General features: G+C 38.3%; 1 protein-coding gene across 1 annotated transcript in view; it reads left to right on the top strand.

Moving 5' to 3' along the window:
* Positions 1-1,613: 1,613 nt before the first annotated feature.
* The window catches only part of LOC122832680 (protocadherin-16-like), a 91,153-nt gene continuing 74,422 nt past the window's right edge, over positions 1,614-18,344 (top strand). Inside the window, exons 1-2 of the mRNA XM_044119673.1 lie at positions 1,614-1,945; positions 9,617-11,437. Coding sequence (XP_043975608.1) covers positions 9,638-11,437 — 1,800 coding nt within the window. The 5' untranslated portion in view covers positions 1,614-1,945; positions 9,617-9,637. The remainder of the gene's footprint in view (positions 1,946-9,616; positions 11,438-18,344) is intronic.

The raw sequence follows: 18,344 nt of genomic DNA on the forward strand, positions 1-18,344 counted from the left end.
GTTAAATCACAATCAACTGGTACCACAGCGTTACCTAGTAACCCCAGCCGAGCACCACCCCTCGCCTAGCAACTTAAGGGAAGCTCCAACATGTTTGATTAGCTAGTTTCAGCTGCAACAAAACAGCAGTCATTGTACAATGTGTTTTATTTTGCACTTACCACCCAAAAAATACTTGCTACATACTTGTTGATTGGGCAGAAGGCTCTACGTCTGCTTTCCAAAGAGGTATGTTTGTATAAATGTGCATCTGTTTCCAGCCATTTTCAAGTGTGAGTGTAAACATTGAGTATTAGGATCCCAGGATCTTAGGTTGCTTTGTAATATAATTTTATTCTAGTTTCATTATTATTTTGAAGGTTTTTTTGAGCATCACAGAACAGTTTAAGGTGATACAAACAGTGGAGAATAGTGGTGAAAATACACAGTGAAAACTCAAACAGATTTGTATCCAGTAAAGGTTTGAAGACTTGTCATCATGGCTTGGGAAGTTCTCTGAGTCAAACTCTCTCTCAGATATGTAAGAATGCAACTATAGTCTTTCAAAATCTATGTGAAAATCTGTTAAAAGTTTACCATCTTCCATAATATTTATTAAAGCCAGCTGTTCAGCTAGACTCATGTGACGACATGCACCCATATACAAAGTGGAATTTTTAGCTTATTTTCTTCTGCGTGGTTTTTTAAAAAAAAATGTATTTATTTATTTATTTTTAAAGTATTATTTGTGAATTCCTGCTGTTGAAATCCATACATCATCATCAACAACACAATGTGCTTGTTTTTGTCAGCCGGCACTTAAGCTTATTTTTTCTTCAGTAATTTAATTACTGGATATTGAGCTTTAATTTTAAGTTTAAATTCAATATTTACAGTCATTTGAAAAGAGGACTTTGGATCAAAGTTAAAGTCTAGCCCTGTTTCGTCTTCGTCGTCTTCGTCCAGGTAGCACCTGGTTCCTTTTGCAACGTATTTTCTCCTTCTACTAAACATTTCCTTAGTATGCCTGGATACAGAAGTATGCGAACAGCCAACTTTGTTTCCCATGGTCTTTTGTGAATTACACTCTCTGTGGAAGGTGTCAAAAACTACAGAAAACTGACAAATAGTCTCCCCAAGATTGTGTCATAACATGTCCTTCAAATTATATTACAGTCATAAATCATGCTCTCTCCTGCTCACACATAATTGTTTTGTTATTAAAAGTAAGCCATTATTATCAACATAAACAAAAATAAACACTTGAAATAGGAGGGGAAAATACCTAAGATTTGAACTTCTGAAATAAATTAAGGTTTCTATGATATTCTAATATATTTGGACGCAACAGTGCATATTGGGGAAAAAAGCATTTATTTCAAATGCTGCTTAGCATTTGAAATAATTGCTTACAAAATGACTTACAGTTCTCTTTTGGATAGGTTGGCGGCACCAGAGTTCAGCACAAATCTGGACTGCCTCCTTGCGGTCTCTCCTTAAAGCGATCACAGCCGCAGCAGCAGCGCTGAAGAGGAGAAGAGCAGGAGGTTGCAGCCCGTCACGTGTTGAATAAATCAGATTTTGGAGACGGACGTCCACTGCTCGGCCCCCACATCGCTTGGTCTCAGTTAGCGCGCAGCAGCCGCAGCAGTGTGTCTGCAGCCGTACAGACAGACAGGCAGAGGCTGCCGCAGAGCTGAGAACGTCCCCTAGATGAGGAAAGTTTCCCGCAAGTTTGCATTTTCACTTTTCGTGAAGAAATCCGAAAGAGGTTGTGAAGGATTTCTTGAAAGAAACTAACTCTGCAGAGAAGATCTCCTTAGGCTACTCACTGAAGAAGGAGACCCAACTATTTTTTTTTCTGGGATGGATGCAACTTTCACGTTGTGCTTCATAACGGGGAACTTATAAGAGTGTGGATATATTGTAGTTCTGCAAGAAAAACAGCACAGAGGAACAGATGAACGTGAGTATCATTCACAGTAAGGATCTTCTCACTCCCTGGTGAGATGGGCTTGACTGTCAGTGCAGTCTAAATATCTGAGAATGATCATTAAATTGCTGTCAATGCTTTTGTAAAAACTTAATAAAACAGGATTATGTCAACTTTTGTTTTGCATTTAGGTGGCTGAAACGTTCCTTTTAACTTGAAAAAGTTTGATATAATAGTTCCTAGACTTCTCTGAAAAGACACATTTTTGTTTAGAAGCACTTCCCACTTCTAACTCTTTGTAAAATTACAAAAGTCCCGCACATAGCCTATACTTTGAAGAGCGGCCAAAGGAAAAAAAAAAGAGAGAGAGAGATTTACAGCCCGTTTTTGTCGCTAGTGATTAAAGCCCCCCAGGGAGGAAAACATTCCTCTCAAACTGTGCAGCATGAAGTTATTGTCCTCGGAGCCGCTGCAGCCGCTGCACCGCTTTTTACGCCTCATTCCTGCACCAGTTGAGCCCAAACCAAACGGTTCCACATGACGGCACAATGACTGTGACGGAAGACTTATGTTCATTAACCGTGAATGGGCTCTACCTTTCCCTCAATTAATAAATTCATTAAACCTCCACAGGGTTCCATCACCTCGCACCCCAGTTGTGGTTGTGTCGGCTGCTATGGTGCAGTTGGTCACGACAAATATGCTTAGTTGTGTTCATACAGATTACAAAACCTTAGCACCAACTTCAGCCCAGAACTTTATGCTGATGTTTGCATGCAGACCAGATTTAAATCACACTGGAAAAGAAGAAAGCCTGCTTGAATAAAGTCAGTGTTTTATACAACTTTTCATAAAACTGTCTGTTCTATATTCTGTCTCTGGAGATGTCTGGTTTTTCCACTCCAGAAACATCTTTTAAATCCTAAAAGTGCTTGTATTCTAAAAAGTACTTAAAGGAATTGTCCAGGATTGTGAACTTAGGTTTTATAAAAACACAAGAATCAGGTCATTAACCCCCCACCTCCCCAAAAACAAAACAAACAAAAAAAAAAACTCCTTCCTCTTCATTTAAACCAAATAGTTAGTCTTGGAGTTGGATTTAACAGTTTGGGAGGAAACAAGACCCTACCAGATTTGTTCTGTCTTAAAACAAATTCTTCTTAAAACCGTCATGGCACAGGTAATGAGAAGCTCAGCAGTAGAGCATAAGTACCTTACACAAAGGCTATTATTCCCTGAGACAACAGTCCAGGGTTCCACTTCCGATTCTAGACTATTTGCTTCATATCCATCCTCTCATCTTGTTACTTCCTTCCCCATTTGGCTTGGTGTTAATAAAGTCCACCTGTGAACAAAATCTAAAAGAAATAGTCAAAACAGTTTATGCAAATGCTAAGCATCAACACACTTACATGGGGCAATTACCTACACTGATGTGATTGTTTCATGGGAAATAAAGTTAGGAGGCTGTGCAGCACTGATGATTTTTCAGTGTGAAACACATGCTGATAGTGGAAAACATGTTTTTTCCAGCCAGACTAACTCTTTGATATAAAAGTAAGGTGATGTAAAAGGAAAAATTATTATAGTGGTTTAAGTTTTCTTATTTTTACATTCCCTTAATTTTCTTTGAGTGGAAAGAATTTGTTTCACACAGAGGGTCATTTGTGGAACACTTCGGCCGACTTTAGTTTCCTGTGTAAATAGCCACTCATTTCAAATGTGATGACTTTTCATAAAGTAGTGTTTACATAAACCATTGTGATGTTTGGAGATCAGGTTGGTTTTAATATGGTGGAAGTCCACTTTGCTCCATTCCCCTCTCTAACAAGTGTTTAACTCCAGCTCCTGGAACCATCTAATCTGGATTCATACAAAATGAAAATGCCAAGGGAGTTATCTATTACAGGTAGACATCTGGATGTTTATAACAGAACATCACTTCAGATAACCTTGGACTATCCCTTTAAGTATTCTCACATACGGTGACCTTTTGTTTTAGTTGTTGTCTTCTTGCATCACTGGTATTGTAACTAAATGCACATGTGTTTTTACCGATGGAGTTCTGTGTGCTGCTGCCAGGGCAGTGACAAAAAATTTCACTTTAAAATATATCATTATTATTTTAGCTAGAACATTTTAAACAAATAGTTAAACAGACCCATGCTGCTCTTGATGTGGTAAGAAGATGATTCTTCTTGTCACGCACCCTCATATACTCTGGCTAAAGGGCTCAGAGGGGGGAAAAAAAGAGAAAGTGTGCCTTTTCAACGCAGTGTTTGTTATGACCAGGGGAGCACACATGCATGTGGAGGCCCATGATGGCTTTTCCTGCTCTTTTTACATGCACACGGAGCGAGGTTTCAAAGACTAATGTGAGGCACAGAAACGCAGCACTTAGTTTGGCCAACATTCATAGCATTTTAGTTTGCTTTGTGCTAAGCCTGTCATCCTCATGTCCAGGCAATCTGCTGCTCTGTCTGTGGTTTCCATTATGGCTCCTCTGAGCCTCGCTTGGCTGGCATGGTCTCGAAACCACAGACGTTTTCTTTGAGTTAACTGGAATTCTGACATGCTCCTTTTATAAAGTCTGTCACTACAGTTGTCCCTTTTTGTCTGATGATAATAAAAATTTAGTTGTGTTTATTAAAGTAGGTCAGCTGTCCCATTGCTTTTGAGGAATATTGTACTGTATTTTGATTTATGTTGCTAGACCTCAAGCTGTTCTCTGAGCAAGTGAAATTACAGACATAACACAAGATTAAAAATATGTATGTTTGCAACTTTATATAGACAATCCTGAAATGCATATTACTAGATCAAATGCAAAGCAGTTGTTTTAGCTTCATGTGCAGCAGTTTCCTCTACTTCCAAATTCTAAAAGTTTTTTTTTGTAAGTCTCGTTATGTCACATTCATTGTCTGTATTGGCTCAAGGTGAGAGACAGAAGTTTGCTTTTGTTTTTAGTGGAACATGCCTAACCAGAGATGTGTTTGGTTTTACAGCAGTGCAGGACGTAAATAATACTTCAGAGAAACCTGAGAAGTCAGGTACATTTTGGCAAATCTCCTTTCTGAGCAAAATGGAACACATTTTCCATTATGAGGTGTGAATAACAGAGAGGAAGATGAATCATATCGCTGACGTTTTCAGCTTTCAATTCAGTTCATTTAACACAGTGTTCAGAAAGATATTTGTTTCAAACCTACAGCTTTGGTATTGTTTGGTTGACATGCATAGTTTAAAGGATTTAGGAAGAAAAATGAGGCCATGGCTAAAGTTATTACTAACAATCTCACACACATACAGTGCCTTGCAAAAGTAATTATTGCTTTGGATTTTTTCCACATTTTGTCACAGTACAACCACCATCTTCAATGAATTTTATTAGAATTTTTTGTAATGGATCAACATAAAGTGGAATTTAACTATTCAATCGAAGGAATATAGTGTATGTTTTTAAAATTTAGTGATTAGAACAAGTGTAGTTTGCATTTGTAATATCTGTAGCATCGCCTTTCAACCTCAATTACAGCTGCAAGTCTTTACTAGCTTTGGACAGCTAGAGGCTGCAATTTCTGCCCCTTCATCTTTGTCAGAGGAAAATGGAATCAATGAAAATTTATTTTAATTTGTTATTACATTAAAATTCATTTTCATTTTCATTGACTCTATTCTCCTTGTATTGACTAGTGCAGTAGTCAATAAAGGCAGAGTATCATCTTTTTGATGATACTTTACGAGGAAAAAACAATGCAAAAATAAACCAAAAATTAAAACAGATGTTGTAGAAAACAATAAAAAACAAGAAATTACAATGAAAAAGCCAACTAGAACAGATGCGATTTGAGTTGTGATTTAATAGTAAGAAGAGGGTCAATATTGCAGATATCAGGAGAAAAGGCTCTTCTTCCCTTGGTGATGAGGTAGAAGGAGGGAACAGTGAGGTGGGTAGAAGAGGAAGAACAAAGAGAGCATGAATGAGTGGTGATGTGCTGGAGGTCAGACAAGTTTTACAACATTGCCACAAATTCTAAATTGATTTTGGTCTGCATAGGTCCAATTTAACAAATGATTATGCTTCAAGCTAAAATATTCCATTGTAGATTTTTCTGTCTGATTATGGTCACTGTCCTCCAGGATGGTGCTGTCTCAAGTCTTTTGTAGCCTCAATAACCGTTTTCGTGAAGGATTGCCTTGTATTTAGCTTGTGTTCATTTTGCAGAAAAGCATCTTAACAGCATGATGCTACCACCATGTTTCACACTGTGACTGGTGTTAAGGTTTAGTTTTAGTATCCTGTCACACAGAACTTTGCATTTGGGTCAAAACGTTCAATAGTCTTGGCCTACCAGAGCACCTTCGTCCATGTTTACTGTTTCCGATACATGGAAATAAGTTCCAGGGGAAATTACTAAACATCATCTGTGGCTCTTGATGCATGGAAGAATATTGTGTTTTTCTGGATGAGAGCACTTTTACAAAGAGTTTATTTTACAGAACTGCCTCTTGTCACCATAACATTAATAAAATATTGTAACTTTGGAGTTCTGTTTTTCAGAAACTAAACTTGTATTGCCGTTATGTTTGGGCGCCTGTGTTTGTTTCTCCTTCGGTGTACTTATTGGCATTAGTACAAAAATGTGTTTTCCTTTCTTTCTATATATTTTTTAAACCACACACTTTACTAAACTTGGTATTGTGCAATTGTCTTACCCAGCTGTGTCTGCTATATCCATTAGGCTGAACTGCTCTGCAGAGGTCCACTGCTGGAGCTCAACTAGAAAATGCATTATTTCAGTCGTGGCATTTGGTCAAAGATGTGGGCCTTAAAATGCTCCCTTTTGTGCTTTGGATGTTGAAGTTTATCCCCAGTGTTGCTGTAAAGTAAATCAATACTGAGACTACAAAGTTCATGCAGAGTCAAGATTTTCAGGTTGTCATGGATGTGTGCTTATATATTTTTGCCAAGAGGAGAACGTGCAAGGCACTCCAAGTGATGGAATGTAACGGTGAATTTCTAGCGCTTGACTTATAAGGTTGTGCTATTTGGAGTTTATATTGTCTTCTTGAAAGAAATATGAATTGGAACTTAATGTAGGACATTAGGATTAAAGTTAGTTTCGTTGCTAACTACAGACAGCCACTTGCAACACTTTATCGAATTACATACTTTAAAACAAGACCCTATAGGTTTGTCTCTGCTCACATAAAATGGAATTTACTACATTAAAAGTTAACATTTTCTGTGTTGTGGGCTTTGAATTATGGCAGACTGAAATTAGGCCTGGAATCTTGTGTACATATGGCCAACATCCAGAGGACCTCAATTATAATGCTGTCGAGCCAGAAAAAGGGAAAGAGGTAGACTGCGTGGAGCCCTTCAATTCTGCTGTAGCCTACTACTCTGTCACTCAAACACACCGCTACTACTGTGGCTGAGACAGATCACCACACTGCGCTCACAGACACATGGGAGGGATTTAGTGGGTACACTCACACTCATAAACACACACACATACACATGCATACGCAGATGTGTTGTGAATGTTTCCATGTATGTGTCTGTTAAACCACTGGGGGGAGTCTTGGAAAGCTTTCTTGAGAAATTTTGCTGTTTAGAAATTCAATCCTGTGTTACGTTCGTCTTTATACGTTTCCTCCAAGCTGAAGTAGAACTTTCTTTGAAAACAAGGAAAGTAGTTTTGAATTACTTCAATCTAGACAGAACCACACACTATTGGGAAGCCAGTTTCTCCATTTGATTCAAAAGACATGATAATTTTCTGTGTGCCAAACACTTAGTGGTTCAGGATTATTCAGCAGATGGTGACTATCTTGTTGAACTGTTTCCACACAGCTTCACAGTGTCTCCCATTCTCAGTTACAGATTGTCTGTGGTGGACTGGGTGCAATGCCAAATTCTTCATGGATGCTTTTTGCTATGGAAAATCTGTTTTTAAAATCAGTTTAAGGTAGCAAAAAGTGTTCTTTGTTTGTTTGTTTTTTAAACTGAACATGTATCCTGTGCAATTCAAATGATTAAAAAATATAATAATACTAAATATGTTATAACAACTTGATTGCATAATTGTGGATCCTTAAGCTTATACTTTTTTCAACCACCTCTAATTCAATATCTGTTATGTAATGGTCTAGAATAAGACCCAAACGCATGCATGACACAGCCAAGTGAAAATAAATAGCTTTACTTAAAAAAGCAGACGACAGAGAAACAGGCTTGGGTGAAGACAGGATAATCATCTTCTTGATTTTAATAGTGGTTGGCTATAAGATGGCATGTGAATCAAGAAAAGCAGGCTAAAAACCCCAAAAACAAACTAAAAGAAAACACCCTATATTTGTAAGTAATCTGGTTAACTTCAAATGACAAAAAATAATCTTTTAACATACATCAAAAGATCTTAATTGGGTTGTTTTCTTAAGAGATTGCACTGTTCTTTATCAATTTCAAGACTGATTAGTCCTGCTTTGCTTTCTGGTTTTTGCTACAAATAGACGTTATATGTTCTATTGTCTCACTTTCCCCACACAACTCGCATCTTCCTGAATCAGTATGAGCTGACCAACTGAGAGATATTTACGCTCAAAAGTAAATAAGGTGAAACTGTGTGGAGCTGTGCGAGGAGGCAAGAAATTGAAGTTGTTTTCAGGAAATATAATATGAAATACCAAAATAAAGCTGAACACGAAACCAGAGTCACAAAGATCAGGACAATTTTAGCATCCTGTCTCCCTTTTAAAAGAGTCAGTCGGCATCCCACAACTTCAATTGGCAATATTTACCAACTCTGTCTCGCTGAAGTCTTCCGAAGTAGATTCAGGACATCTCTTTCCCACAGCCCTCTCCAGGTGACCACACTGATTTTCGATTGGATTTTTCTTTGTCTTTAATGTAAATATGGTAAATATATTTGTGTGCCCTTGTACCTCTGGTGGTTCTTTGTAACCTCTTTGCAAACTGTGGCTTTAGCTAAAGGATGGAAATGAAAGTTAAGCTTAGCTGACTTTTGCAGCTATATATTATTTATGGTTGTTTAGATTCTGTATAATTGAAGGCCTGGTGGAATATGGAAGGCTGGACTTCAATCAAAATGTGCTTCAACAAATTATTAGTTTAAGGGGTACACACTTATGTAATCAGGTTATTGCAGCTTCTCTTTTTATTACAGTTTTTTTTTTATTACAGATTTATTGCTTTTTCACTTAATGCAGGACACATGCCACATTGAAGGTGGTGTGTAAAACTTTCATATCCACTGCAAATGCAACAGAAACACACACTCCCTGCTTTACATGTGAACATCCTCCTCCAGAAAACATGTAGGTTTTCCAGACAAATGCGATTTTCTCACCTTCTTTGCATGAAGCACCCCCAGACTCACTTTCTGAGGGGGTAAGCTGTGGTCTGGGTTTTGGCTGCTTCCATAGAAAAGAAGAGTTTTAAAGAAGGAATAAGGTGTTGACTTATTAGCTGAGCTAAGACGTGTTGGAAAATTTCATATACTAGACCTTTTCTATATTATGGTAGAGAAATCAGCCAAAAAACATATGAGAAGGTGTTAAAGACATTCCTATTTTTTCTTAAAATACCTTAGAAATATTAAGCAAATATTTTTCTTGGTTCCTGGTGTTGTGACACTTCGATATAACTCAGGTTTCCCTCTTTTTGTATTTTTTCAGGCTTAAAACGAAGAAGCAAAGATGAAGACAGCTGCCAAGGGTTTTGGAAAGTCTAAAATGGATCCTTTGCACTTTGAGGGGTGGTTTAGCAGAAGGATAGTGCTAACAGTGTATGTGGCCTTGGAGCTTTTAACACTCCATTCATCTTTTGTCCTCGGGACCCTTGAGCTACAGCTAGATGAGGAACAACCAGCTGGCACAGTTGTGGGTGATATCAGCGCTGGACTTCCTCCTGGTGTCACGGCTTCCTTGTATTTCATCTCTGACCACGAGGGCACTGGAGTGGGCAGTGATCTGGACATAGATGAAAGCACGGGTATAATTAAAACCGCCAAAGTTCTGGACCGGGAGTTGAGAGACAGATACAGCTTCATTGCAGTCACCATGACAGGTGTGACTGTTGAAGTGACTATTAACGTAAATGATATAAATGACCACGCTCCAAAGTTTCCCCGAAAAAGAGTGACATTTAAAATTCCAGAGCAGACAGCCATTGGCACAAGATTTCCTCTTGAGCCAGCTGTGGACAGTGATAAAGGACAGTTCACAACACAGGGTTATCTTATCAAGGATGGAAATGTTGGCCAGGCCTTCACCTTGGAGACAAGGAGGGGAAGCAGTGAGGTTCTCTTCCTGGACTTGGTGGTCAATGGCATTCTAGACCGAGAGAAAAGATCAACCTACACGTTATCTTTAGAGGCCTTTGATGGCGGTTCACCCAAAAGAACTGACCAGATAACTTTAGATATTATTGTACAAGATATAAATGACAACGCTCCTGTTTTTAACCAGAGCCGCTATCATGCTATCATATCTGAGAATCTCCAACCAGGAAGCAACATCCTCCAGGTGTTTGCAACAGATACTGATGAGGGCGATAATGGGGTGGTGCTGTATGAAATCAACAGGAGGCAAAGTGACCCCAACCGGTACTTTGTCGTGGACACTCGCTCTGGGATAATCACTTTGAACAAGCCGCTGGACTTTGAGATGAGAAGAGTCCATGAGCTTGTGGTCCAGGCTCAAGATAATGCAACCCATCCAGAAGTGACCAATGCCTTTGTAACTATTCATGTCAGAGACTACAATGACAACCAGCCCACCATGACTATCATCTTTTTAAGTGAGGATGGGTCTCCTAGAATCTCCGAAGGCGCTCAGCCAGGCCAGTATGTAGCCCGGATCTCAGTAACCGACCCAGATTACGGAGAGTATGCCAATGTGAATGTGTCGTTAGAAGGAGGAGATGGAAAATTTGGCCTGACAACAAAAGATAGCATCATATATCTTGTGTGTGTGGACCAAATACTGGACCGGGAGGAGAGGGACACCTATGAACTGAGAGTGATGGCAACAGACTCGGGCACACCCCCACTACGGGCGGAGTCCTCCTTTGTCATCCAGGTGACAGACATCAATGACAACCCTCCTCTTTTTGATCAGCCAGTGTACAGACAACTGATCCCTGAAGTGGTCTTCCCAGGCAGCTTTGTGTTGCAGGTAACTGCAAGAGATAAAGACCAGGGGCCAAATGGAGATATTAACTACAGCATCCTGCAAGATCCAAGTGGCTACTACAGCTGGTTTAGCATAGACTCAATCACAGGCATTATTACCACTCTATCCCAGCTGGATTATGAAAAGAACCCTAGTCCCAGTATAACTGTTGTTGCCACAGATGGAGGAAACCCTCCCCTTTCTTCCACATCAGTGGTTAACATCTTACTTCAGGATATAAATGACAATGAGCCTGTTTTTGAGAAAACTTTCTACAACGTGTCCATCAAGGAAAACACAGCTCCAGGGACCTGCATTCTTCAGGTAGGACCTTTTTCTCTGGATTTTTATTTTAGTTAAAGTATGCAGAGAGATTAATGTTAATCAGAACTCCTCCAGTTACAGGCCGAGTTCCAAAGGTGCTGCCTGAAAATCGCAGGAAAGATTTCTGGAAACACAAAACTAATGTACATTCATAGAATCAATAGCAGACAGTATTTCAGTGAGTTTATTGAGACCTTTCATTCCTCAGAGGCAAATTATTTTTATTGGTAAATTTGTTGAAATTGGATGGTCTTATTGAGGATTTACCTGCAATTGTAGGCCAAGATGATCTCTATTTTGGCTGTCCTTTCTTTCACCTCTCGAAAGGTTTCCAGGGTAACAGGGGCAGTTCAAGGTACCCTGTCAGCTCAGACACAAAAGGGTTTTTCACATACACAGGCAGAGACAAATTCAGGGCTTTATCTAAAGAATTATATGTTATGTCACTTTTAAAAGGCAACTTAATTAGCCTTGTTCATTGTGGAAAAAAATGGCCACAGAAGACAAGATTAATTAAAGTTCAGATAAATTACACCTCTCTATTCAGCTGTAGTTTTGTTTCCTTGGAAATGTTGTTTTCTCAGCTATGTCTGGCAATTTTAATGGAAAAAGGAAGATATTTCAATGGGAAAGAAGTTCGTTGGGTGTAATTTGAAGTAATTTATATATATTTTTGAGTTGTGTTTTTTTAATATATAATTTTGCACCAATCAGACGTTTGTGGAGAATATAATTTCCAGCTTTTACAACACTTTGATATGTACTTTGCAGATCTAGTCAGTTTTATTTTTTCTTTAAGAAGTATAAGAACATATATAAAACACTTTGCAAAAAGTTACTTTTTATCTGAGAAGCAGATTAATATTAGTGTTGTGGGGGTGTAGAAAAGGTTTTACTGTTATTTTAAAACAAAGTCCAAATTATTAGGGAGTGTGCTTTTTATGACCTGACTTTCACATCTTCTTTTGACCACGAGTGTCGTTAGCACAACTAGCATAACAAAATAAAATGTCTTTTTGTGTCCTCTACTGAATGTAGAGGTTTCCAAAAGGCTGCCATGAGTAATCCAGAATAAAACATGCTATTCTATAAAGTACTCTGTTTAGCTCTGTTGCTTTTTAAAAACGTGTTCTTTTTTCTCACTCTCTCACAACCAAATAATCCACAGAAATGTTTGTTTCTTTTTAGATAGCGTCGTTCCGATTCTTCTGACTTTCATTTTTAAACCTCAATGAGATTTTTGAGGTGTTCTGAAGCTGGTTGTAAAAAAAAAAAAAAACATTAATCAAACCAAATACTAAAAGTTTGTTCATGATCCATGGTCACTACGTTCACTGCTGCTCCCACACCATGCAAAATTGGTTGGCTAAATGTGAGCTAGACACTGAAAGGCACTGATTTTAGCCTCTTTTTTTGGCATGCCTAGCTGTTGCACTCATGTGTATTTGGCGGATCATGTGAGAACAGACTGCTCTTACTCAGGGTGCCAGCTTTACATCCAAACATCACAGCAAGACATCAGATGACTGCCCTTTTTCTCAGTAGACTAAATTCACTGTGTCTGTCCCCTTTCCATCCACAGTTCTGGTCCAAAAAAACCCTTTACAATAAGGGCATTGTGATCATTAATTCAGAGGTTTGAAGTTTCTCTATTTATTTTACTCTGTGGGTCACCAGCACAGCAGTTTATAATTATTCCAATGAAATCTGGCTCCACAGTTCTGCGCCTGTGCTCTTCTGTCACGTTCCACTATACATCACTTGGTTTTTAAATAATTTTATAATCAGATCAGGGAGGTCCAGAGATAACTGAAAATAAGTTAACAGCAGTCAATTTTGTAATTCAATAGAAAAAATCGGTTGCGTAGAAAACATTTCCTTCAGTGGGTAAGTCAAGTATGACATGGAAAACCACATTTTACAAACACTGAGCTACAAACTGAAATGCATTATGAGGCATTACTAATTTAAGTCTACTTTTTTGCTATCCTGATTCTGCCTACTTTTGCAAGTTTTACAAATAGTGTGGCGGTCAAAAGATATTATTACATAACAAATCCAATGATATACAGGGACCTAACTGCTTATGCAATTCTCATAATGTGGTATTCTTAGTCTTATGTCCTACAAGTTTCATTTGTATGCTACTCATTTTAGATTGTATTCCCTGCAGATTGCATGCATGTATCAAGAGGAGACATTCTTTGTTGTGCACTACATAACAAATGTGTGGATCCTTTCTGTGACATCAGAAAACTAATTAAACAAACCAGTAATTACTGCATGATTATTTGACAAGATGTTGGCAACATCAGCCCTGTTTCCATAAATGTAAGATGATAGCCAATATTACAAAATTTTATGAGTGATAATGAGGGAGAGACATTTTTAATACCCAATCACATAAATCTGTTTAAAATTTCAGCATCACCTTAATAAGCATCTGACATTGTGTTATATACAACTTAATCACCAGATAAGCAATTAATCTATGTCTATAGATTTTTTGGGGGGGCATGATGAACAATGAATTACCACTAACACATACCTCGGTTCATTTCAGTTTCAAAATAATCAACCAATCTATCAATCACTTTTAGTTTTTTCATCACACACACACGTGTGCTTACAGACCATGTAGCAGAGATTATGGAATGAAAGAGGTCTAGCTTACAACTCTCACTATTCACCTGAGCAATGCCTAAGAAAATGAATTCGAGATTTACCCTGATAGGAATTTTTTCCTACAGCAGAGCTGTGTTACAGTCATCAAGCTGGCCTTTCAGTTATACTCAGTGCTTTATAGAGACGCAAAATGGTTGTGAAGCATCCTAAACATGTTATGCTTATTTCTGAAATCAGATAGACAACGGTTAACCGTGTAGTTTTTCCATTCTCTGCACTCCTGTTGCAATAGATGAACTCTTTGTTTTGTTTCATATTCTGTGTCTTGCTTATTTCCTAATCCTGTTTTACCCCTTCAACTTCATAGTGATTTGAGGTTTATTACCTCCTGTGGTGGATCAGGGGCACAATATTGGTGGGTCCACTTCACTCATCTGTTTCCTGTCAGTCCTTTTCAGTTGACTATAAAGAACATTCTTAAACAGAAAGATAATCTGAAAGTTGCTTCTGAAATGCCATGTATTCAGTATGTTCATTGCAATGGGAAACAGTGTAGAGTAAAGTGAGGTTTTCTTGGCTTAAGGAGTTAGTCATTTATTGTTTTCAGTACTTTTTTTAATCATATGTTTCAGTAATAAATCTTTTCAGTTGGTTATATCAGAATGTTTCACCAGAGAATAATTTACAAATATAATTGCAGTTTTGAGTTAACATAGAGGCTCTCTGCTAAGAATTGTACCTCTGTCTGTTTTTTGTTTTTGTGGGGGTCCTTTGGCTCCAGCAGAAAAGCGAGAGGGGTCTCTTGGCAGCTGTGGGGGAAATGAACCCTGACAAGCGCCTGCAGAAGTGGCGGAGGTGACATGAGCAGGGGGGCTTCCTTTTCTGTCTGCCTCTTAAATTCTTATCTGATCCCCTTTCATTTTTCATTAGTGGGGTGTGATGATAGGCCATTATAAGTTTTTTTGTGTGTCACCTTTCCTACTTTCATTAGAGAATGGATCTTTTTTTATGACTGCTACTGCTGCCCCCTCAGCAATTTGAGACAAACCGTGATTGCAGTAGTTACTGGAGAAAACAACTTTTCTTTGTTGAAGCTGTGACTCAGAGTGACGCTTAAAAGTCTATTCTTTCTCTGTGCTTTTATTAAAAATGACTGTTCTCTTAAAGGAATCTATTGTGTTTTAAAACTTTCAGGGTTTTTTTTCCCTTTATTGGATTGTTTGCTATGGCCATGACTTTTTAATGTTTCTTGGGATGAAAAACTGTGATCCTTCTAGTTTTTATTTTAGAAAAGTGTTACAGCTAAGACTTTCCCAGCATTCAAACAGCAACCCTCAGACATATTCATTATTCCGCGCTGAATTCTTTAAAGGCAGCCTAGTTGAAAGAGGTACCTCAGTGAAGTGGCACTCCAAATCACTTCTCCATTCCTACCAACATAAAAGTAGCCGGTCTACGGAGGAAAAAGACTACTCATAATTGCTGTGGAGAAAAAAGTATTACTGATTGAATGAATGTCTTTTCTTTCACACCAGCCCCTCATGGTTTCTCCACTCTTCTTACTACACTGGTAAACCTACTGGCAACCACCAACCAGAAGCATATAAGGCTAATTTCAATCATTACAAACCATTTCCTCACACCAGTGTTAGCAAGTAAAAAAAAGGTGGATTACGTTAATTGAATAAAAAATGATTACGCTTGTGCTACAATCAGTACAAAGGTGAGGTATGCACAGTTTAATCACAGGAGCAGCTTTTGTTTATCATTCCTCAATAGTCTTTCAAAAGGTCTGCACAAATGCATTGAAATTTAATTTATAAATATTCTTTGCTTCTTGTGTGCTGCTTTTAATAGACTCATTTATTTAGATTGCAAACTAAAGTGGAATTTAAACAGAAACCTGATAAGAAATTAGGTTTAGCAATGCAGTTGCCCTTTAGAAACATAAATTAGTTTCTTTGTCCTTTTGCTTATTTAGACAATTACCTCATTTTTTAATTTCAGCTCTGAGCAGTTTCTCCTCTCTCACTGTTCAATCTCTTTTTTGTTGAACCTTATAAGGATTGTGCATTAAAACTGTTTATTATGACCTTTATCCAAATTAGATTTCTGCAAAAGGACCACAAAAATGAAGGACAAATTTTTTTTAGCAGAAAGGAAACCTGTCCGACTATAAAAAAAAGGACATGCCGCATGCATAAAAATTCCATTTTACAATAAAGATGTTCCAAGACTTTAGCTTTCTGAAAATAAGAAAAGCTAATTATGGAGATGTGAGGAAAATGCCAATTTCTGAGTTGTATTTTGGTACACTAAACATGCAATCATTTCTCACCAGAAAATTTTCTGGCCATTGTGTGTGTCAAATGAAATGTTCACTTGTCAGTTTTAATGCTAGCCATTCCTGTCTGACTGAGAGACTGGTTTAGCTCGAAGCATAGCTGACTCTGCACTTGGTTTTACCTCTGTTTCTTTTTCCTCCTCATAACAACCAAGCTTTGCTGTGGTTCTGTGGGATAGCAGTATTTACCAGGAATGCCAGAATTGCAGGAAACTGGATGTGCTACTTTATGTGTTGGTAAATGTAATACTTCCCTGAACACTTAGTCCTGAGTTGAGCAGGGGCAGCGATGTGAACATGAACAGTCATGTATGTCTGAACTGAAGGTGGGTTGTTTAGGCCAGTTTCTTCAGATAGAGAGCTTTTTTTTTTTTGTCTGTTTAGACATCTGTGAATTCACTATAAGTCTCGCAGCAATAGCTTGGAAAGGGTTGTGGGGAAGGTTTCGAGGAAAACATTAACAGCAATTACTAAATTAAGAAGGTAGTAGAAAATGGGATTTAATAAGATCAAACCTGAGCTCTGAATGAGCTGAAAGATTTTGAGCTGAAAAACAACATAAAAATAAAATAACATTTAAGAAAGTCTAAAACTCGTGTATTGATCTTATCACGTTACTATTGATCTAATACCGATACCAATTTAGTATTGATATTTTGGATCGATTTTTCCCCACCTCTACCAGGATGGACACCCCCTGAAGTCTGACTTCCAAGTGTGAAAGTATGAGTTTACAAATAAATCTCAGAGTTTCATAATCTGATATGGCATCTTCATATATGTAGCCCTCTTTTAGCCCTGCTGACTGCCAGCAGTAGTCAGCAATAGGTGAGGGAGGAGCAGGTCTGTGGGGTGATTTTTTGCTTCGTATTGCTGGAGAAATCTCTATTAGAGATCTGGCATCTCCAGCATTCAGACAACACATATTTTGAAGATTCAGGATATTATCAACATGGGGATAAAAAAATTGTTTTAGACATGATTCCAGCGACTGCCTTTTGAAGGGCCTTGGCGAATGCAATTCAGTGTATCTGAAAGGTTAAATCTAATGCATTCTGTTCACTTTGCATATAAACACAAAACATGCTGTATGAATTTGTCAGTTGTTGCCTATCACTGTGAAAACTCAGCGTTCAAGTGCAGAGGCTATGGTCAGCCACATGTGGTATTGCCATTAAAGTGAATGTTCTGGAAGATAAAAATCAGCTGGAAAGATTTCCTGCTTAAAGCTGGTTGGGGAAAAAAAGTAGAGATCTTTTATATATATATCCAGTGGGATATGACATTTCATCAGTACAGTCTGTTTCCCAAGTTGCCTCTTACAGGTGAAGCAGACCTCCTAGTATGACTACTAGTTTTATCTGAAAGAGTGTTGGTGTTCTGAAAGAAAAGAGTCTGAGAAAATGAATGGAAACACTTGACAGTCCACTGGGGAATCTGATTCTGGCAGCAGTGACAAAGCTCTGGCCCAGCTGCGGGATCCAGTTGTTGATCCCAGTTGTAACATATATCTTCTGACGCTGAGGTGTCCTGTCTCATTGTCTGGTTGTCACTCCTTGCCTTGTCTGCTTCACCAGGTTTCTTATCTCTTCCAATTTCCTTTTCCCACATTGTTGTGTCTCCACTGTGATCCTGTTACGCCTCTTTGCTTCTTCCTGTTGTCCCTGTGGTCTGGTGACATCAGGATGAGGGCAGGTGATAGTAACACATCTGCTTGCCTGTGGATGCTCAGTCCTCTGAATGACCCAAGTAGCCTGACTTGTGGGTCTCAGTGCAATTTGGGTTTGGCTTCCACAAGAATAAAGGTTGCCATTAGAGTAAAACAGGTGCATGTGTTTTCACTGTGTTGCATTCAGAAATGAGAGGAGCTTCTTTGTTTGACCTTTTAAAAAGGGGCAATTATTCACTTTGCCTCCTTCTTTGAGACAAATTAATGGA

This window comes from Gambusia affinis, linkage group LG06, assembly GCF_019740435.1.
Source record: "Gambusia affinis linkage group LG06, SWU_Gaff_1.0, whole genome shotgun sequence".
Lineage (NCBI taxonomy): Eukaryota > Metazoa > Chordata > Actinopteri > Cyprinodontiformes > Poeciliidae > Gambusia > Gambusia affinis.